The sequence below is a fragment of the Zonotrichia leucophrys genome, chromosome 1 (assembly GCF_028769735.1).
Source record: "Zonotrichia leucophrys gambelii isolate GWCS_2022_RI chromosome 1, RI_Zleu_2.0, whole genome shotgun sequence".
Classification (NCBI taxonomy): domain Eukaryota; kingdom Metazoa; phylum Chordata; class Aves; order Passeriformes; family Passerellidae; genus Zonotrichia; species Zonotrichia leucophrys.
In genome coordinates, this window is record NC_088169.1 from 74,237,611 (window position 1) to 74,259,833 (window position 22,223).

General features: G+C 41.9%; 2 protein-coding genes across 4 annotated transcripts in view; both read right to left on the bottom strand.

The window, feature by feature from the left end:
* Nucleotides 1-467: 467 nt before the first annotated feature.
* ACAT1 (acetyl-CoA acetyltransferase 1) lies at nt 468-15,021 on the bottom strand. 3 transcript variants are annotated; one of them, XM_064718107.1, is made up of 13 exons: nt 14,863-15,021; nt 12,638-12,696; nt 12,440-12,487; nt 9,857-9,974; nt 8,888-8,983; nt 7,692-7,792; nt 5,840-5,983; nt 3,880-4,030; nt 3,240-3,335; nt 2,463-2,576; nt 2,048-2,112; nt 1,266-1,423; nt 468-844 (listed from the first exon to the last, which is right to left on the bottom strand). In XM_064718107.1, exons 5-13 carry the CDS (start codon nt 8,949-8,951, stop codon nt 724-726), a joined length of 1,014 nt encoding a protein of 337 aa, XP_064574177.1. In that variant the 5' UTR covers nt 8,952-8,983; nt 9,857-9,974; nt 12,440-12,487; nt 12,638-12,696; nt 14,863-15,021; the 3' UTR covers nt 468-723. The 3 variants fall into 3 exon arrangements, with proteins under 3 accessions (XP_064574177.1, XP_064574168.1, XP_064574158.1); XM_064718098.1 differs by lacking the exon at nt 14,863-15,021 and adding an exon at nt 13,018-13,213; XM_064718088.1 differs by lacking the exons at nt 12,638-12,696; nt 14,863-15,021 and adding an exon at nt 14,373-14,470.
* Nucleotides 15,022-17,496: 2,475 nt separating this feature from the next.
* The window catches only part of CUL5 (cullin 5), a 31,792-nt gene continuing 27,065 nt past the window's right edge, over nt 17,497-22,223 (bottom strand). Inside the window, exon 19 of the mRNA XM_064718117.1 lies at nt 17,497-21,125. Coding sequence (XP_064574187.1) covers nt 20,931-21,125 — 195 coding nt within the window. The 3' untranslated portion in view covers nt 17,497-20,930. The remainder of the gene's footprint in view (nt 21,126-22,223) is intronic.

The window sequence follows — 22,223 nt, forward strand, 5'->3', positions numbered from 1 at the left end:
TTGCTTGATGTTTTTAATTCCCCTAAGCAGCTTTGCAGATACTGAATAGAAAAGTCCTGGTTTTCAGTTGTTGTTTTTGAAGATCAAGAGTCCAGTATTAAACACTAAGTTCTAATTGTAATTGTCAGAGGGACTAGGGCAGGCACGCACCAAAACTGTCTTAAGCATAAAATGCTTAATAGTGATGGTGACACTTCAAATTAATTTGCTGTTTGAGACCGAAGGTAACTCTTGCCTGGGCCATCCACTACCCACCATAATGTTTCAGCTCAGGCACTCTGATTCTAATGAAGATGTGAATTATCCATCACTTTCATAAGAAAAAAGTATCTTCACTACCAAGCTGCTGTCATACTGCAAATGACTTTTAGGAGAAAACAGCCATTTCCAGTAGCAGCTCTCTGTGGGTTACCAAGAGAATTCCTTTTCAACGGCCTTTAAGAAATGATAAGTCAGTGACAGAGGGAGCCATAGAATTAACATTCTTTATTGTCAGATGTCAAGCCAAAATTAAAATTTGACATTGCTTACTTGTACTGTATAAAAAGTTAAACTGATAAAGCAATAAAGGGCCAGTTGTCTGGATCAGTAATCATTGATGCCTTAGGAAATTTTAGAATAGCAGTTACAGAATTCATCCACTGATTGATAAATAAGATGTAACAGCTACCACTCAGTTTTGATCAGAGAGCTTTTAAGGCTGTGTTTCTCATGCTGCTTGGGCTACAGCTTCTGTATCAGTATTGCAGAAGCACCTCCTCCTCCATTGCAGATTCCTGCAAGACCATATTGTCCTGGTTTCAAAGCATGCGCCATGTGAACGACAATTCTTGCCCCAGACATTCTAGGTATCAGAAAAACAAAAGAACATAGCTTAGTTTAAAGGAAATTCTTAATCTGACCTACACAGGGACATTGGCAGAACATAGCACCAACAGAAAAACTGAAACAATCCTTTTGTCTGCAGTCCTGTGCAATACAGATTGAGTACTGGAGCTAGAGAGGAATAAACACAAAGGTTCTTCAACTTGGCATTTTTGTTTGTGTATGTATAGATAAAGTTTCTTTGGGAAAAAGAAATCACCTTCATGTCAGCCTGTATATTACAGAGTACCTCTACATGCAGCAACGCTCTTTCAAAGAAGGAACAGATCTCCCACAGCCAAATCAAGAATTAAATTCAAACATACTCTTACTTGCTTAAAACTCATTACCTAGAAGACAATGCCTCTGTGAAGAGAAAACCCAGAGCTTATTTTGCTTACCCTATTGGATGTCCAAGAGAGACAGCTCCTCCATGAATATTTACTTTTTGTGGATCAATGTCCAGCATTTTAATATTGGCCAGCACCACAACACTGAATGCTTCGTTAATTTCCCACATTGCAATGTCTTCCTTTTTGAGGCCTGTCTCACTTAGGATCTAGAAATAATACAAAATAATTACTACTATGAAAAAATTAGGAAACTAATTAAAGAAATAATAGGTCTATTTTGAAGTCAGTGACTCAGGCTCCCCATAGTCTGATTCACAAATTCACATTTAGGAACCTTTTTGTCAGATGGGAAAAAGCAAAACTGAGGGACTGAACCAGAAACTTGAGTTTTCACCAAAGAAAGAATGGAGAGCAGCCCATCCAAGGATGCATTTCCATCACACAACACTAAGACTGCTGCTGCAGAAAATCCATTTAAAATGACACAGTACTGCCTCACACTATACACTTCCCTTTTAGAACAAGTCTACCCGTGTATAATCATACTTATTTTGCCTTTTGGCCATACAAGCTGCAAAACTTCAAAGGTGTAAACATGTCAAAAGTTGCTAAAAGCAATACAGAACAATATTCCCTTCAAAACAGGTGTGAGAAATTTGTTAACTCTGAAGATCTGCAGTCTAGCCTTGGTCCTCTGCAAAACATCTGTTCTCTGTCATTATCATTAAAATTTCAATCCTAATTCAAGAAGACCCACTGAGACGGGATGAACCAACAGTGGAATGCTAGGGAAGCTTTTTTTTCCAAAACCCACTCAGTTTTATTCTTACCTTAGGAACAGCATATGCAGGTGCAATTGGAAAGTCAATAGGATCAACAGCAGCATCTGCAAAAGCTGAAAAATGAAAAAAATCAGAAAAAGTCTTTGAAACCTTGTGTTTATACCATACATTATTTTCTTTCTTTGCAAGCAGCAAACACTGCCAAGATAGAGAAATTCTGAATACCACAGTCTATGAAATAGCTGCATCTAAAACGTAGTGCCCTAAGTAAGTCACACAATAATATTTTCAGATTTTTATTATTATATATAGAATATTCTGTTTATGGTCAAAAGTCCGCTGGTGTAACACTTGAAGTTTCAAGGACTCTGCTGGGAAGATGCAGCCATAACAGGACTCCCAGCCTGAGAGCACACTATGTGGGTATTTTCCAGGACTTTCCTAGAGGTAAGGCAGATCATACCTACTATCCGTGCCAAAGGTTTGACTTTCAGTCTGTGGGCTGCATCTGTAGTCATCAGCACCAAAGCAGCTGCTCCATCATTCAGAGTGCTGGCATTAGCAGCTGTAACTGTTCCTAGAGAAGAAAAAACATTCCTTAGGCAGAGGTGAAAGTGTTATGCAAAACAGCTCATGTATATCCTGTGAAGGATTGTTTCTCCCCGAGTTCATTGAACATGAAGTCTCAATCATTTGGTGAAACCTGTTGCACTGAGTTAACTAAAAATGAGTTAGTTTTTGATATCTATTTGAGGAAACAAATGCAGCCACAGGTACTTGTATCCTTATCCCATGCTAGCTTAGATCATGCCTTCCATGGCTGCTGCACCGCTGGCATTGTCACAGAATTCCAGCTCATTGTGAATGAGGCAGTTTTAGCCAGGAAAGTTTATCAATTACAGATTCAGGAAGCAATGGCAACTCTGTAAAGCCACTCCAGCTGCACAGCAACAGGAGTTTACACCTGGCAGAGACCAAAGCCCACTGAAACTGAAACCCACCTGTCACCCTCTTTGGTGAATGACCCAAAGAGAGGTGTTCACTGGTTTAAGGCTCTTGGACCATCTTTTAATCCAAGCCAGTTCATGCTGTTGTGCAGCACGTTTCTTTACCTCAGCAGACATTTAAAAATAAAAGGGCTGTTGTTGAGCATTCATGCTCTTGTGAACAGTACTCTCCACCCTGACAAAGCATCCCTGCACTTGGCAGAAAATTAAGCAGTTCTGTTAACAATATTTACCATTTTCTTTTTGGAAAACAGCTTTCAGCTTTGGAACTTTACTGAAATCAACACGTTTGTATTCTTCATCTTCTTTCACTTCTGTATCTGGCTTCCCTGAAATTCAGATTTGGTTTAGTATTCTGTAGAACAGTTGACTAAATACTTACTGCCTTATATAAATAAGGTATTTCAGTAAAAAAGTGCAAATGTATGTAAAAATGCATATTAAGAAATGTGCTTACATGAACTGAAAAAAAAAAGTTATTCCTTAATCAAATTTATTTGCAGAAAATCCATTTATACTTCCCAGTGGCTGAACAAAAAGGACAAAGAGCCTATCTTTAATGTTAAATTAAAACAAATAGATACAAACAGATGTCCTTAAGCCATAACTAAATTCAATAGCTAACTTTCACTTAGACCAAAAAAGAAAAAGATATGGTATGCAACATTGAAGAAAAACTGAAAAACAAAAACCAGATGACAGGTCACTGACTGCTGTTGACCAGAAAGTCTGCCTCACAGAAAATTCTTGGGTGATCAAAACGAATGCTCCTGAGATTCACATGTTTAAACAATCTAATTTGCACTGAACACAGACAACATTACAGCTTTCTATAAGAAACAAAATTCACCTCATCACACCTTTCCACAATACCTTTTTTTGAAATAGTGACAGGAACTATTTCATTTTTCAGTACTCCTGAGTCCCAGGCTGTTTTGCTCTTGGTGTAAGAGCCTATGGCATAAGTGTCTTGCTCCTCTCTGGAAATAGTGAACTTCTTGGCAGTGTTCTCAGCACAGTTGCCCTTGGAGGAAAACAGGCCTGTTAGGTTTGGTGTTCCTGACGATGCAAAGCTCAACTACAACTGAAAAAAACCCAACCAGCAGATTTCCAGAACTGAATGTGAGTAATACTTGGTGTCCATTTCCGATTTACAGTCATGAACAAATAGCAACTTCTGGTTTTGAAATACAATTGTCAGATTTAGCAAATGTGTTCTGGATCCAGATTAACAAAGCCATAAACGAACTTTCCTTATAAAGCTTTTTTTTTTTTTCAGTTAAACTGCATGCAAAAGCAAGTTTAAAGTGCTTAGGGCTGACATCTTCAGAGACTGAAGATCATTGTTCAGCCACAGAACCACATGTTCACATCATTTTCCTAGTGTTTTCACTCCATTATTTTTACCCTGCCTATTCTAAGGACTACAAAAACAGGACAAGACACAGGGCCTTCAGACTCTCTAAAAACTGCAGAAATAAAAATATGTATCCCTTTTTCCTAATAACTGTGCTGAAATAAGTAGAACAAAACAACCAAATAATTTTTTATATAGGCAAATCATGATTGTAATTATATACTCACAATTCATTACCATCACTGTCTAAATACCCAGTGACAATTTTTTTAAAAAAAATCATTTGGTCAACTGGAAGGATTTGCCCTTGAAAGGTTTTGTTCCGCCTCTCATTCCATTGGAAAACTCAATGAATCAACACAAAACCCTTTAGTATTGTGTCCCTCCAGTTATTCAAATAAGCAAGTTCACTTCTATGTAATGTCTATGTAATGAATGAAATTTAAGTTTTCAAACCTCAAGCACCAGCAACTTAGGCTATTGCCAAAACACAGACAAGACTAATTCCCAAAGCCATCCTACGGACTTGCTTGTATGTTCTCACACAGACTGTCAAGGCTTTCCAAACAACCTACATCTGCTATAAGACAGACAAAAGGTTCCAACATACTGTCCCAGTCTATTAAATCTTGGTGTATTATAATCAACTGCTAAAATTTTTCCTCACATGAGGGAACTATCAAAGCCACCCTATAGATTCCTATAAAATCCTCACATTCAAAACCCATTTTAGCTGAAATGTGGGAATGAGTTTCAACATTCCCACATAGCCTAAGCACTAGAGTACAAAAAGAATAAATCATACACAAGTGAGGTCTGTACCAAATCTATGGATCAAAGTAAATATTCTTCATGACACGTTTTCCTGTATCCCAACTGATCAATCAATAATGCCCTACAGCTGTGAATTACCACTGGGTAAAGGTCAGAAATACTCATAAGCTGAAAGCAGCCATTCCCTTTTTAAACTTTTCTTCCCTGGTGATTGTTCTTGACTGCCTTGGCATCAGTTGTTTTCCAAACCCATCCAAAGTTTGCCCTTGTTTGTCCAATTTAAGTTACCCTGCTGATGAGTAAGCACACCAGCTGACTCAAACCTTCCCACAGGAGATATGAGATATGTACTCTGGGGGAGGGAAAAACATGAGCTGCTGGATCCTTCAGAGCAGATATCCTCCCAGACACCAAGCAACCTGATGGCTCCCTCCCTCAGATGGAGCAACAGCAACCCATCAGCAGCAGAATTCATTTTTCTCTTAATCCTTGCTTTAGGCTATTCAGACTGCAGAGACAGGTAATTACAAACTCTGCTATTCTGGGCTGGCACTGCAGGAAACCTGGAAATGGAAGACTTTTTTCCTCCTCATTTCCAGGCTTGCTAGAGGAAGCAGTTTTATAACAACTATCAGCAAGCTTTTCAGATCTGCATCAGGTCTATCTATGGTTGATACATGAGCACTGTGCAGGAATATTTACCATATGGATATGGTTGTAAGCATCTGTCAGCCCATCTTTTACTATCAGGTCTTCCAGCTTTAGTCCTCCATAAGGTGTTGCCCCTCTGCTCATTGTGTAGGGAACATTGGACATGCTCTCCATTCCACCAGCAACCATGACATCCTGCCCAAAGGAAACAAGATAAAATTAGTAATCATGGAGTGTGTTATTCATGACTTCTTGCAGGAACAGTATTAGTAAAAGCTTAAGCATGGGCACTTTATACTTCTCAGAAGTCTCAGAGGAGGAGATAAAAAGAACACCCTTTATGCATTTAAAAAGCAAACAGGAACAACTGAAGATAGGTAATCCAGCCTGGCAGAAACATGACATGAAGTAATAACGGAAAAAAAAAGAAGGCTGGAGACAAACCTATTGAAAAGACAGATATATTGGAAAGGCAGTGGAGGATATGGAAGCAGCAGCAGACGAGAGGAACAAGAATCGCTGGCATTTAAATTCCATGAAGTGAAAGACCTGGAGAGAGAGCCAACACAATTGTTTCTATAATGGAGAACGCTGACTCAAGCCACTGGGAACCATCACTGTCATACCACAGATACCTCACAGCCCACAGCCAGGAAAAACAAACCAATACCAACCCCCCCATAATTAATTGCTCTAGAGACTAATAACTGGCTGAGTCTCTGATTCTGCTGAGACTGGCAGCACAGCTTGTATGATTAATTCAGCTGAAAATTCCACTTCCATTCAGAGCTCATGGCCTACATCTGTCAAACCAACCAAAGGCACAAGCACTCTCATGAAGTCATTGGATATAAATGACTACATCCAAATGTAGCTGTTTACAAAGACATGCTGGGCCTGGTTCAAAGTCTGGTGACAAGATTTCCAACAATTTCAGCAGGCCCCTGACAAAGTGCTGTTTTCTGCAGGGCAAGGCCAAAGCAATAAAGCACTTGCTTAACTCCAGTTACACTGTGATTTCCACAGAAGGCACATCAAAATTTAAACACTTTTGTTTTAAACACACACAGAAAAGTATTCTTCGCTTATGAGCCACTTACTTTTAAAGCCAAAAATATATATAACTGAATTGAACCAAAGATGCTGCCAAAATGCTTTGGGAGTGGAATTAAAAACAAAACTGAAATGTCTTTCTTCACATTCACACTTCTCCCACATTCTTTGCTGCACAGCATTTAATGGCTTACTGAAAATGATGTATTCTCCTATCCCCCCATCAAGTGACAGAACTTTTTTCCCATTGTACAGAAAATCTTGTAAGAAAGTTGACAGAGATGGGCAATTCTCCTTCATCAAGCTCTGTCATGAAAAAGCTTATTCACCAACAATAAATTCTGCTTCTTCTAAAACAATAAGCAAGCCAGACAAATCTTTAGTGTACTTGGAAACAACATTGCTTGAATATGTGTATTTAATTCATTTAAGTGTTAACACTGTCTGAAAGTCAGCTCACCAAAAACTAAGTACATAAAAATTTCTTCATCTTTTCAAAATTGAAAGCTTGAAAATTCCCTTAATTATATTTTGGGGGGCTGGACTGGTAGATGGGGTGGGGGTAGAGAGATGAGATAAATACCCCAAACAATCCACCTTGTTTCTTCAGCTCTAAAAACACATCTGAATTTTCCAACTATAGTATTTACTTTCTTTTCTGTTTTGAATGCAAACATACTTAAACAACTATAAAATTAGGGTTGCATAAACAAAACAAGCCCTTGCTAATTAGCTTTATTATCCCAAGCCAAAACACAATCCCTAATCAAAGAGCACAGCTATTGGCAGGACAGGATATACAACATTAACTGTGTGGTTTTTTCCATAGAACAGCACAAAATCCACATACCTGACTCCCACACATCAGGCTTTGTGCTGCCATCATGATTGATTTCATGCCTGAAGCACAGACTTTATTGACAGTTGTGGTAGGAGTGGCGATCGGCAGACCTGAGTCAGAGAAGTTTGTACAGCTGTTATTTGGAGGGCAGACTTCAGTATTTTATTGGTGTTCAGCAATATTTCATATGGCACCAGTTTTTATCTAAGCCCAGGATGTCCAGCTTGCACTGTTTAGCCTGTCAAGGCAATTTATCTACACTTATTCATAGTTCTTGGAAACCCCTGTTGTTTCTCCCCTTCCAAAACTGACTTGTGATAAGGGGAAAGGCAAGGAAATGGAAGATGAAGAAAGGGACTCCAGAACTGCTCCTGTTCCCAAAACCCTGATCTCTGCCTCTAAAGCAGCACCCAAGGCTGAAAAAGCATAAATAAGCAGCAGAATTTAGCAATTGGCAACAAGACAGACCCCAGGCCAGGCTGGGCAGGGCTCTGAGCACCCTGGTCTAATGGAAGGAGTCCTTGCCCACAGCAGGGGGGCTGGAATGAGATCTTTAAGGTCCCCTACAATTCAAGACACCATATATTTCTGTGAATGAAGAGAGCCATATTTATCACTTTGCCTAACATGGAAGTAGTTCCTTTTCCTTCAAAAATGTACAATAGATCCAAGAAAGTACATAGTTCCTCCCTGACCTACAGTCTTACCTAGAAACAAGCTAAGGTATGGAATCCCACCCCTACAGAAGAAGGGAGAAGAAAATAATTTCTGCACCCCAATAACTTTCATGTTATAGCTAACATAGAGTGAATCCCTCCAGTGTCAGCTCCAGACTCCATAGGAAGATGAGTTGTACATAGTCATGAGCTGAAAGAATCTCACTGACTCTTCATCCAGTAAGAATTAAGAATAATGATACACTGAAGAGAAAACACACTGTTTTGTGAAAGATTCAGAGCATCCATCACTAATGTAAAGTACTGTGGAATTACCAGCCTGGTCTCCAGTACTGCAAACACTTTAGGCAATAACATCCCATTGCATGAGTGCAATGTGCACCCTTCACCCATCACAGGGCAAAAAGCACCCATGGACTGTCCTGACAAAGGGCACCACCACTCTGCTTTAACTCACAGCCCAGTAGATCCCATCCCAGCTACATAAAGACAGAAAACCTTCAACCCCAGTGCAAAGAGAAGGATTACCTGCACCCAAAACTGCTTGTCTGGCTGGAGCTTGTCCTTGTCCAGCCTGCAGGACATTGCCCATATAAGCCTCTTTCACTTCTTCTGCAGGGATTCCTACAAAACAAAATTGTTTTGATTCAGGATCCTTTTGACAAAAGTTCTCATTGAAGTTTTCTATCAAAGACTAATAAAACTTGCCACATCCAACCCATATGCTAACAGAACCCAGGCCTCAGTGGGTGTATTCCAGATTTCTACCCTCATATTCATGGAGCATGGTGAACTGGTGATCCCCCCAGAAGATAATTCCTCGGTCACTCTGCAGGACAAGCTGCAGTTATTTCATTGAAGTCAACATTTCCAAGTCTTACTAATCACCTGAGAAGCTCAATTTTTGTGGCTAGTTAAATGCCCCAAACTTTTTTTGTGCTAGAATTATGTCTAAAGACAATTTTGTTTGTTTAGCAAGGGCAAGCCAAGGCCACAGCAAGCTGCCACCACAGAGGTCTGCTCTCCTGCTGCATCTCTTGCAACAGCCCTGGTGTCCAAGTTCTTGTAGTATAAACCCTCCTCTTCCCTAAAAAAAACTTTTTTGCTAGACTGAATCCATCAAAAGGCTGACAAGGCTGTCCTTCAGGTACACATACCCACATAAAAACCAGGCAGGGAAAGGAAAGGCCACTGGTCTCAGCAGCAAGCAGCCTTTGCATCAGCTTACACATGTCATAAAAACCCACCCCAACAAACCAAATACCATGTTCAATCACATATGGAATAGCACAGATACCCCCAGGCTACATTCTGCTCCTAGGAGCAGCCCTTAATTCAGATTGAATACAAGTCTGACAGTCACCTTTACTTAAATGGCTTTTGTGGATAGACTTAAAAATGCCACAGGAGCAAAAAATCCAGGACACTGCAGGTTTTTTACATTACCAAGCCACTTAAGGTTTTCTTTGTCACAGGAAAAAAAATGCGTATGCATACCTGCTCTGGCAATTGCTCCCTTAATTGCAATGGAACCAAGTTTATTGGCTGGCAGTGAGGAAAGAGACCCTTGGAAAGATCCAATAGGTGTCCTTACAGCACTTGCTATCACCACCTCCTAAGTGCAGAAGGACAGAGTAAAAGTCACAATCTCTCTCACAATTGCACACTTATAGCAGTATTTTTAAAATTTATCCACTTTTTATTATTACACTGATGCCACAGCTTCTCTTTCACCCTGCAAGTGTTTCAGAGCTCTAAAATCTGCATTAGTGCGCGCAGCACGGAGAGCAAACATGAGGAGATTGGTGTGCAGCTGCAGCACTACAGCCTTGGGATCATGGAGCTGTGTGAGATGGCTCACATGGCTGGAGTGCTGCCATGAGGGATAAGGGCTCTCCAGGAAGGACAGGTCAAGAAGACAAGGCAAGGGGGCACAGGAGAGGCCTTGCACGTTATGGGACACAACAGGTGGAGTGCATGGAGGTCAGCCTTGGCATTGAGGATGTTTGCAAGAATCCTGAACATTCTGGAGCAAAGGGGGAACAAAGAAAGCTGGCTGAAGTTCAAAGAGGACCCCTCCAAGCTCCAGAGCAATACATTCCAACGAGCAATAAGTTGGGTAAAAATGCCAGGATGGATACCAAAACTCACACAAAAATGAATCATACAAAAGATGGAAACAGGGACTGAGAATCTGGCACACAGTCTGAGCATGCAGGGAAGAGGTCATAAAGCCAAGAATTAAATCTGGAAAGGAACGTCAAAAGTAAAGGAAGGGCTTCCATGAGCACCTAAGAAGCAAGGAAAATAGAGGCCTCCTTGGTGACAAAGGACAAGGCTGAAATACTGAATGCCTGATTTGCCTCAGTCTTCAGTGCTAAGAGCAGCCTTCAGGAATCTCAGGCTCCAGAGACTGGGGGAAGGGTGGAGCAAGGAAGATGCACCCTTGGTGAAAGAGGAACAAGTCAGGGCAAACTGGACATACATAAATCCATGGGTCCTGAACAGATGCCCCCATGAGTTCTGTGGGAGCTGGCAGGTGACTTTTTAAGGTCACTTTCAATAATGTTGAGATAGTCACAGCAATTATGTGTGGTGCCCAAGGACTGGAGGAAAGCCAAGCATTACTCCAAACCTCAATAAGGGTAAGAAAGAGGACCCAGGGAACTACAGGTCAGTGAGAGCCATCTTAACCCCTGGAAAGGGATGAAACAACTAATCCTATAAAAACATTTACACGAACAAGAAAATCATCAGGAGTCATCAGCAGGGATTCACCAAGGGGCAGCCATGCTCAGACAAACTGCCAGCCTTCTACAGTGAAGTGACTGCTCTGGTAGAGGAGGGGAGAGCAGACATGGCCCACCTGGACTACAGTGAGGCTTTCACCTCTGTCTCCCATACAATCCTCATAGAGAAGTTAATGAACTATGGGCTAGACAAGCAGATGGTGAGGGGGAGAGAAAAGGGCGGAATGGCCAGGCTGGGGTGGTGACAGAGGCACAAAGTCTGGCTGGAGGCCAGTTAGCAGGGGTCAGTACTGGTCCAGTCCTGTGTCACATCTTCATTAGGGAACTGGATGATGGTGCAGTGCACCCTCAGCAGGTTTGCTGGTGACACCAAAGGAGGAGTGGCTGATGCACCAGAGGGCTGAAGTGCCACAGAGAACTCCAACAGCAGCACCTCACCATGGAGGTGAGTATATTAATACTGCAAGGAAGGGTGCAAAGAAGGTAGAGCCAAACTCTTTTCAGTGGTGCACCAATTGACACAGGTTACCCAGAGTGGTTGTGAGGTCTCCACCCCTGGATATATTCAAAAGCCCAGGTGCCAGCAGAACGTGCAAGCAGCAGTTTATGACATCCAGCCCTATGACATCCAGCCCTATGCTAGTAGTAAAGACAATTTACTCTTATTTTGCCTCTTAGCTTTAGTGCTACATCCACAAGTGCACCTGATAACCCTGTGAGAGCAGCATGAGAACCTGGCACCAAAAAGATGCACATGCCAGACCTCTGGCTGCCCCTGAGAGCTGTCAAGAAGCAGCAATGATTACTTCCAGCTGTATTGGTTTCAGTGAAAGTTAACCACAAAGCTTTACAGGGCCTGGTCATGAGGGTTTTTCCATTCAGACAGACAGAAAAAGAAAGAAAACACTAGGAAAAAAATAAAGACAAACAATACTTGTTTAAAACTATGAAGGGCTGTCTATTACTGTAACCCCTTCATCATCAGTGACAGTAACAAACTTGTCCTCACCTTTCATGTTGTAATAGCAAGTTGCAGGAAAACACAAATAATTCCAAAGGGATCAGTTGAAATCAGCTGTATTTTCCCATCCTGGGTTGACAGTTACACGAAGCTTACGTCAGCTGACACACTTCTAATTTCGTCCCACACTTAGCCAACCAAAATAAACTGCAATCTGACTTATTTCTGATTTTGCAGTAAAATGTGGCTTGGGCACAAGTGACACTGTCTTTAACCCAGTTTTTTTGTGATGATTTTCTTAAAAATGTCAGTGATTAACAAACAGATCTAAACCAGCAGTTGATTAGTCAGAGAGTGCTTTATACTTACATTTAAAGTTCGCTGTGATGCATAGCCACGGCTTGTGTACTTCAGAGCCTGAAAACAAGAAAGGCCTCAGAATCTCACATCAAGAAAGCCAGTGCCATACTGTTTCATTCTGCAATGTACCCATTTTCATAGAAGTCATTATTTCAAAAATTAGTATCTAAGAAACACTGGAAAAATATGAAAAAAATCATAACATGCCTTTGCAAGGAAGTGTAGTCTAGTACAGTCTCACCATAACATCTGTGATAAAATGTTTTCTGAAAAATAAACAAATACTCCTTCAAAAACAACGCCAAATTCATTTTGTCCAAGTCTGTTATGTACACCTATAGCATATATCTAAGCCAGGGGTGAGTGCTGTTATCTTGAAAAAGTTTACTAATCCCTCTGTCTGCTTCCCTGGACTTTGTTCATTCATTCCTACCACTAACTCCACTGCTTCTAAACAGTGGCAGTTTGCATCTACAACTCCCACTCCCTTGGTGTTTTATAAACAAAAATGAAGATATCCTATTCAGAACATCACACCAAGATAGGATAATAAAACAAAAGCAAGAAAAAAGAGCAGTCTAATTCACCAGCCAGTAGCTTCATCTAATTAAGCAGTGCAAAGATACAAAATTATATCTGTAGGCATTATTTCATATTGACAGAATGATCTTTCCATTAGTGGCTTAAACCACTTTCTTTAGCCATTTCCTGAGACAACATTTCAGCACACCAGAAGCTTCTGGCCTTCTATCTGTAATTACTGAATTACAGCTAAATAAATACTAATTAAAAACAACTGCTTAAGGACACCTTAAGAAAATTTAGCTGAATTACAGCTAAATAAATACTAATTAAAAACAACTGCTTAAGGACACCACAAGAACACCAATTTTTTATAAATTACACAATGCCTTCTGGTTGTGTCTCAACACGAAAATTTAGCCTGTTTCTCCTCTTCACTTACCAGCCTTCAATTAACAAAAAGATGGGGTTTTTTACTGTTCTGAATTAGTTGTTTGATTTTTGTTTTGTTCGGGGATTTTTGTCTCGTTTTCTCCCCAGCTCAAGTTATAATAGCCAGCTGGAAGTTTAATTTAAAACTTCTCCCTGAAAAAAAATTATGTCCCTTAGAGGGCTTTAACAGCAGCGCTTCCATGGGCTAGAGCCAAAAAAACAAAGCCTAGTATGATAAATACCTATACGACCATAAATACCCTTACTGCACAAGGCCTGAAATTTGAACTGGACTAACCAGACAATTGTTTACCAAGTGCAGCTGGCAACTACTAGGAGTATTCATGCTCTGTCGCGAAGGAAGGAAGGAAGGAAGGACCCACTTCCACAGCTGGTGAAATGCCACCTCCAGCCTGGCATATGGCAATTCGGATGCGATCCACTCGCCTCCTGTCTCCCAGCACAGCTCCCACCGCCGTGCCGGTGCCAGCACCTGCCCCACAGCGCCAGCAGCGCTGCCAGCCACACCGGCTTTGGGGGCAGCAGCATCCCATTGCCCAGCTGAGAAACAACACCCGCAGGTGGAAATTTACATCTGCACACTGCTTAATTAGAGGAATCGCAGCCGAGTGCAGGCCCGGCCCGGCCGGGACACCGCCATGGCTGCAGCGGTACCGGGCAGGGCTCGGCACCCGCTGACAGTGGAAAAAGCCGCGCTCAGGATCGCGGATAAAGGTCCCGCCGGGCTCAGTGCGGGGCCCGGCGCTGCGGGGGCGGGAGAGGCCGCCCTTCACCCCCTCCCGGCCCGGGGCCCGCTCCCACCGCTCGGCCGCCTCCCGGTCCGGGGGTTCCCGCACGGGTGAGGGGAGGGGGCGCAGCCGCCCCGCCGCAGGGCAGTGTGACCTTGGCCGAGCCTTTCCGGGCCCGGCGGCGGGCCTGGGGCTGCGTAGACAGGGAGAAGGTAAAGCCGGGCCCGGGGTCGCCTCACCCGCAGCAGCCCCGCTGCCGGCCGCCGCCCGCACAGCATCGCCCCCGCTGCCGCCGCCATGTTCCCGCCGGCGCCCCCGTCACCTTCACCGCCGCCGCCGCCCCCGCCTATAGCCGGCGGCGCCCCGCCCCCTGCCCGCTGCCATTGGCCCCGCTGCGAGGGGAGGTGCCACACCCGCCCCTGCCATTGGCTGGCGCGGAAGGCGGGTGGCGGCGTCAGAGGGGCCGGCGCGTGCGGTGCCCGAGGGCCGCTGGTGCCGCGTGCGCGGGACCGGCCCAGCCGGGAGATCCGCTGGGCTGGAGAGCAGGCGGAATTCCTGCAGGGAAAGGGGGATCGGACATCGCCACGGGCTGCCCAGGGAGGCGGCTCGGTCACCGTCCCTGGAGGCGCTTAAGGAAAGAGTGGGCGTGGCACTCAGTGCCACGGTCTGGGTGACACGGTGGGGCTGGGTCACGGGTTGGACTCGGTGATCCCGGAGGGCTTTTCTGACCGAATGGATTCTGCGGTTCCGCAGCGCCAGGCGCGTTCCTCTCGCCTGGGGGCCAGGCGGGGGGTGGACAGCCTGGGATGCCGCGCCGAGAAGGAAAATCACTGGTAGCTGGTTAGCGTGGAGACAGCTGGAAAATCCTTGCGGGGAAGAACCAGCCCCCGGGGGTGTGTCCTGTCCGCCACCGCCCCTCCTCGGCCCGGCCCTCGCCCGCCCTGCCTGCAGGTTAAACTGACCTGAGCCGCGGACATTTAATCCCGTGTCGGAAACATCCTGCGCACGACAAGGCCGTGGGGATGAAAGCGCCGAGTATGGCTGAGCCCGGCACGCTTTGTGCCTGGCGTGCCCTTGTGCTGCAGCCGAGTGCTGCTTTCAGAGGAGTCAGCAACTTAACTCCCGCTAAACCCCTTCCTGCCTGGCCATGGCATAAACCCCGGACTTGGTTAGCTCAGAACTCAAGCGTGGCCGAGAAGGGTCCCGGCAGCTGCCTGCACGGAGCGACTGATGCAGCTGAGCTCAGGCTGCCCATCCCGGTCCCACGGTGCCTGCTGCACTGTGCTTTCTCCCCGCACGCTCTCTCGTCTCTGAACCTGCATTTGTGCTGGAAGGCCAGCACTAAATCCCTACAGCTGTTTGCCAGCCTGACAGTGCCCCTCTTCACCCTGTCTCTCCAACATGCACAGAGCTAGGCCAGGAAAAGCCTGGATCTTTCCTGGTCGCCAGCTTTGTATCTCAAAGGAACAGGTTCAGAACACAAAATTACTTTCTCTGAATTTTGCTGGAGCACACAGTCTAGGACAAGCAATTCTGTATTTGTTTCTGATCAGTCTCTTCAACCACTTTTTTAGCCCCCGAAGGAGTTAGTATACTGCTACAGTAACCTGCAACTGAATGAAGCATTCCCCAGAGCTGAGGTCTGCCAGTCACATAAACAAGCATTTACTTCCTTCCACTTAAAATGCCAAGAACTAGGCTTTGGATATAGCACTAGAAAGCAAGAGTATTTCAACAACCTGTTAACATCCATTTGCTACCTTGACTTTTTAAAAATATTTGATCTTCACATTGTAGAACTAACATTTGACAAAACTACTTCAACTGATTCTGTTCTACATCTCATTTCCCTGTGAGAGAGGATTTCACTTTGTCTTTGCTCTCAAAAGTAAAATACTTCTTGCTTTCCATATATATCCACAGATTCTCCAGACATGCAGTAAGAGGCTGACTGGGACAGGCACTGGCGAGGGAAGCATTTGTACTCCTTTGCTTCCTTGACTCTCAGTAGCTGATGTTCTAAGGTGGTCTAGTCTAGACTTTTGATTTAGAGACAGTTTTCAAGTTCAAATCATACATAACATAGGAACTGATAAATACTGTCTCAGGAAAAACTGAAGGTTTTACTCTGAAAATATATATGTACCATATAGCAAAAACACACAGGTTGGATGAAGATATTTTTCAGAAATAAGTAATACTGAAAACAGGTAGAACAAAACCCAGAAAATTCTCATTTAACTTGCCTTTACTCCTGTGGTATAAAGCTCTTTTTCAGGGATATAACCTGCTAACATTCTTTAATTTTTTCATCATCTCTTCTCACCAAGATTGACTATGATGTACTAATTTCCAGGTTACTTTTGATGTCCAGTCACAGACTATTAAAAAGTCACACTGTGCTGCTCTTGCTTAGCTCAGCAGCTGGTATTTGCTTTGGCCATGCCCTGGATCCACAGAGGGAAGCAGCAGCTGCCATTCATGACTCCAGCTGTTCTTTCTAGCAGGTGTTTAAAGGCTGTGCAGGAACTGAAGCATGGTATCCAACTGAATATAATAATATATTATATGTATTATATAATATATATATAATTATACTATAATATAATAATAGCAACCTGCCATCAAAACTCTTCCTACATGAACTGACAGTTGGCCAATTGCCATGCACAGTACTGAGCCCTCACTCAAAAATAGCTGTTTATTCCATACAAATAGTTCTAAACTCTGCATGTACCAGAGAGCACAAAACACGATGGTTAGCTGCTGCACTTACAGGAGAGAGTTGAAATGTAAAAAGAGATTCACATTAAAAGGCAAGAACAATCAGAGAAGAAAAGCCATGACATTAAAAGCACTCCTTCAGGCAAGTGACTGTTCCCACATCACGATTTACTGCAGGATCAGCTCCCTGAAGGTCCTCGCAGCAACACCAGTAACTTTCAGTGATGCACCTTGTAAATCACTTCAGAGACAAATCAGCCAAAATATTCAGCAATCCAAGTTCATCCCTGTGAGTTGCAGAAACATAACCTTTTTAAAAATGCCATAAACTAAGTTAGGCAACTCCCAGCCACTTTTGGCATGGTAGGCTTTGATACACTGACTGAAAGACTACAGCTCATCTTTTAATAGAATTCAGAAGACTAAATAGCTCTACATATAATCTTACATTCGTAAAAATTTTTACCAAGAAAAGAATTTTAAGTCTCCACTTTTGTTTTTTAATTACTCTGATCATAACATCTGCTGGGACTTGAAGTCAGGCAAATTTCATACATACAGTGGCAATTTTTGGAGCAGCACCTGAATTCAACTTAAAAATTTTGTAGGGTGAGACACCAAAATACCTTGCTAAATGAGTAGTCTTTTAAATTACATTTTTATTTTGCAAGAAAATAAATTATACAACTTAAAAAATAAAATTCAAAAATTAAGCAGTACATCAAAATAGTTCAGCTGGACTGCCATACAGAAACTACCACCATTCAAAATTGTACAGCATTATTATCTTGGTAGTGGCACACATTCAAAATTGTAAATACCATACGGAGATAGTTATTACAACTCAGGAACCCGAGTTTGCTCAACACTCCAGACTACATATAGTGTATATTGACAGGAAAGCTTTCATGTATTGTTTATTTCACAAATATGACCTTAAAGAATTACAAAGATAGCATCCCAGTCATTTAGATGAAAATAGAAAACAGTTTGAGATAGCAAATCTTTCTGTAAAACTATCAAATCTTTTTGCCAATTGTATTTTTAAAATTTGCACTTTACAGGACAATGGCATCCCAATGCAGATAAATGCAAGATGTGAACATTCAGAACATTTATATTAATTTTTAAAAGATGAAAATGAGAGTCACACTGTCATTTGGAAATGTAACTGCATTACAGTCATAACGAAAAATAAATGAGTAAAAGGAGAAGCTAGGGACACCAACTGTGGAAAGAGGAAAATGGAAGACTTCAGAATTGAAACTGAGATTATCATCAGGTTGTTGGGACAGAGAAAGATTTAACAGTATTTCTTAATTAAACCCATTAAGAGCAATTTCCCCCCGCCCCTTCTATACCAGATTTCATTCCTTAGCTATTCACCGTGGCAGTGTGTGTGGCAACATGTTTTTCAGATGCAGCACCTCCTTAAGCTAGGTCTTTGGACATATATATTCATAGCTAAAAATTGCAGCCTTAAAAGTGCGTTGTTGCCATATTGCAAGTGAAGAATAGTTTTCATTTAGATCTGAACTCTACCCTCCCCAAAAGAACAGCTTACCCCAGGTATCTCCCTGTGCCCCAGGTAATACTAGTTTTAAGTGCATATTGGTGAAGTGACCTGATGAAGGATGCTAAACGTGATTCTGCATCTTTAACAAATTTGCTGGTGTCTGTCTTAGATTTCATAAAAAACCCGACATCCATTTCTGGTATATATTTCAAGAAAAATGACCACGTCATAGGCACATTACCAACTGTATTTCCATCCCAGGTTTTCAGAATTGTATAGGTAACAATCAGGTTGTATTGTATTTATTAGTTGAGGGAATGTGTAGCTCCTTAGCTTTTAGCAAGCTTTTCCTTTCTACATACATTCCAGATTCCTAAAGAGTTGTATCTGTCTTAAACTTCTCTCTCAAATTTAACCAATGGCTTCAAAATTAGCATTATCCCCTTGGCAGCTCTTTCCATGTGACCATTTCACACCTTGCTTCTCTGGTTAGGGTTGGAATTTTTCATGTTGAAGAGTGTGCTCAGACTGTCATGTTCTCCCCGTTATCCCAAGTAAACATTTATTACTTTAAAGTTACAAAGACTGAAAGTCTTGCAGCACAAAGTGTTTTATTAGAATTTTGTTTTCTAATGTTCAAATAGTTTCATTGGTTAACTACACAGAGCACCACTTCCTTTTGATTCTGAATTGCAACACCACAGGGCCAACATAAAAGATGCAATATTTTTAAACAGCATCTACTTTTGAGTGTCAACAGAGGCATGGAACACAAGCTATAGGATTTCAATCAATTGTAATTGGCCAGGCCTTGATTTCTCCATCTCTTGGTCATGAAACCCTCACTACCAAAAACTTCTTACTCAAACAGATGTCCAAATACACTGTTCTCAGGCAGTCACACTGGCATTTACATTAGTAACAGAGCACACAGCCTGCTTAAGGGTGCAAACAGCCATTCTTGGAGAGTTTGCTTTTAAACTACTCCTCCTGCATATTTTACTGTAACCATGTGAAAGTAAAACTCCTCCTCTTACTTACTGGAAGGCTTTCTTTTTTGACTAAAGTTAATTTTGTCCTCTTCCCCACTTCATCATCAAAGATGAGGCCTTTAGATGTCATAGTTCAACTGGTTAATTGAAAAATAACTTCACACACTTGTAATTTATAGAAGAAATATTCATACAGAACTGAATAAAGCGCAACTTACCTTTGTCCTAAGACAGGCACTCTGCTCCTATGACTCATGGAATCGCTCCAGTACGTGCTGGGACATTTCAGAACAGCAGAGAGTAGGGCAGTGCCAAATGACTATCTCAGATGATTGAGAATGGAAGAGGTAACATTAAGAAGTTGAGATTCCTGGTGTGTGTTTGGCACTCTCTCTACATACACTGAACAAGGTATTTTTCCTTAGCGTTTTATCATTTTCATTAGAAGAGTACTTCCTACCCTACCAGTTACCAAATGGAAAGCAGAGGGTTTGTTTTTCATATAAAGATGTTGACTAGTCCAATTGGATTAACCTTGCAAGTATATAAAAGTTACCACTGAGGAAATAGTACAGGGATCTTCAAGTGTTATTCTCTTTCTGTGGGAGTTGTGCATACATTACTCTTTAATGCATCCTGATATATGTAGTCATACTGAAATATTTGGAATATAAATATTAAATGTACAAGGAAATACACTTAATATTTCTGTTCCTATAGCAGACCCACCCAAGAAAACTGCTTTTAGAGTCAAGTATCATTCAAGAAACTTTTACCTTGTCAAAAAGGATTGTAGCAAATCACCCGTCCAAATTAAGGTAACAACATATCCACTTGTTTACAGGAAACAATTTAAAAACAATGATCTCTTGTTTAGGGAAAAATATCACCAATGACTTGGAATTACTTTTGTGTCACTTAATATGTTAATTATTAAAATCCAGTTACTAGATTGAAGCACTGCTCTAGCAAACAGGTTTTAACTGTAACAAATACGGATCAGTTGTGACGCATGTGTTTGTGTCTCTCAAATGTTATTACATGAAAAGGATCAGAGATGGACAGTACATTACTCTGTTGATCCAAAACACAAAAGTGAAAGTGCTACTTCTAGTCCTAATTGCATTAAAAAAAAAAAACAAACCAACAACCCAAAAACCAAAACCAAACAAAACAAAAAACAAACCCAAAACAAAACTAATAGCAGTTCCTCAGTGCATGAATATTTGAATATTTTTTCCTTGTGCAAGTACTGGTCATCTAAAAACCCAAACCTGTATTCTTCCTGGTGGGTGTAAATCAAATCTACTTTAAAAAGTTCACAATGGGCTCTTCATGAATGCAAGTTTCCCACAAAACAGCATGCTGTTGAAAGTGTGCAACATGAAGGGAATGCCATCATGCTAGCTGAATGAGATTGGCAAAATATAGTCCTCTGTAAGGTAAGGCAGGGATTTTAATATGTAACGAAAGTCAAAACAAGTCCTTCTGCAGCATAAACTGTTGCAGCTGTCTGTCCAAGCACCCTTCCACTTATGTTCTCAGCATCCCGCAGAGTCCTCCAATTATGCCATGTATATAAAGGTGTTGATATCCGACTCATCTCTTCTGATATATTTGTGCTCTATAAGCCATTCAATTTGCTCTTTTATCATTTTCTTTTGTGGCAAGAACATGTTTTTCAATATTTCTACCAGTTCAGTCTGAAGCTGGGCATTAGTAATTTTCTTGCGCATCTTCATTATTTGGATGATAGCCTCCTAGTGGGGCACAAGAAAAAAAAATTAAATACCTGGGTGAAGTGACAAAATGAACACAGCATTAACAGGAGGCTCCTGGTAAGGAAAGACAGCAAGGAAATCTGTATTTTCCCTTAGAAATCAGAAATACACTGCATTTTTTAGCCTATATAGAACTGCTTTTACAAAGAAGCTGATAGAGGAAAAGAATGAAGCACTGGCAAGATGAAAGAGATGTAAGACAATTCCAGTCAAAGGAGCAGTTAAATCCCATATCTAGAGTGTGAATTACTCACTACCAAATGTTAACTCACACCCTGAGCAGAAGTTGCAATTTACTAGGTGACTCGTGATATACCTTGTTAACATTTCATTCATTTCCTAAGTACAACCAGGCATTAACCTTGCTGCTGCCAGAATGGTTATATCATGTTACATCAGGTGGTACAACCCACAATGCGCACGGCCTGCAATCCAGCCTGACTGACAGAACAGACCTGAAACTTGAAGGCAAAATGAGACTCCATTGTATGTAATGATCCCTGATGCCTGAAAAAATTCAGGTTTTTTTTAAACTGTCAGCTCAAAAGATTTGGCATGAGTAGCTGACTATCAACTACAGAGCAGGAAGCTGCAGTTTGAACAGCTAAGATGCACTTTTCAACTTCTCTAAGGAGGAGTCATAGTACTGTACTACAGCGTGATTCCACCTCCAAGATTATTCTTTTCATACAGATCAAAGAGATCTCAAGATCAGCAATGCTGTTTATTCATGGTGGTGGCCAGTGTCAGTCAACTTTGCCAATCTGCTGCTGTCACCCACCCCACACTGTATGCCTTCACCACTTGGGTAACATCTGCTTTGTCCTTTTTGAAGATGATGACCTGGCACTTCAGAACAGGAGGCTGACAGCTATAAGTGCACCAACACACATGCAGGATCAGGTATTCACAAGGATCTAGAGTCATTCAGCAGAAGTGACTTCCAGTGGCATTTAAAGGCACCCATTTCATACATCAACATCCAATGGTGGGCAGCATGTAATGATAATACAACAAATTACAGTAATGACAATGCAACAAAAGAAATAGGGGAATTTTGTATTCCTCCGGCAGGTT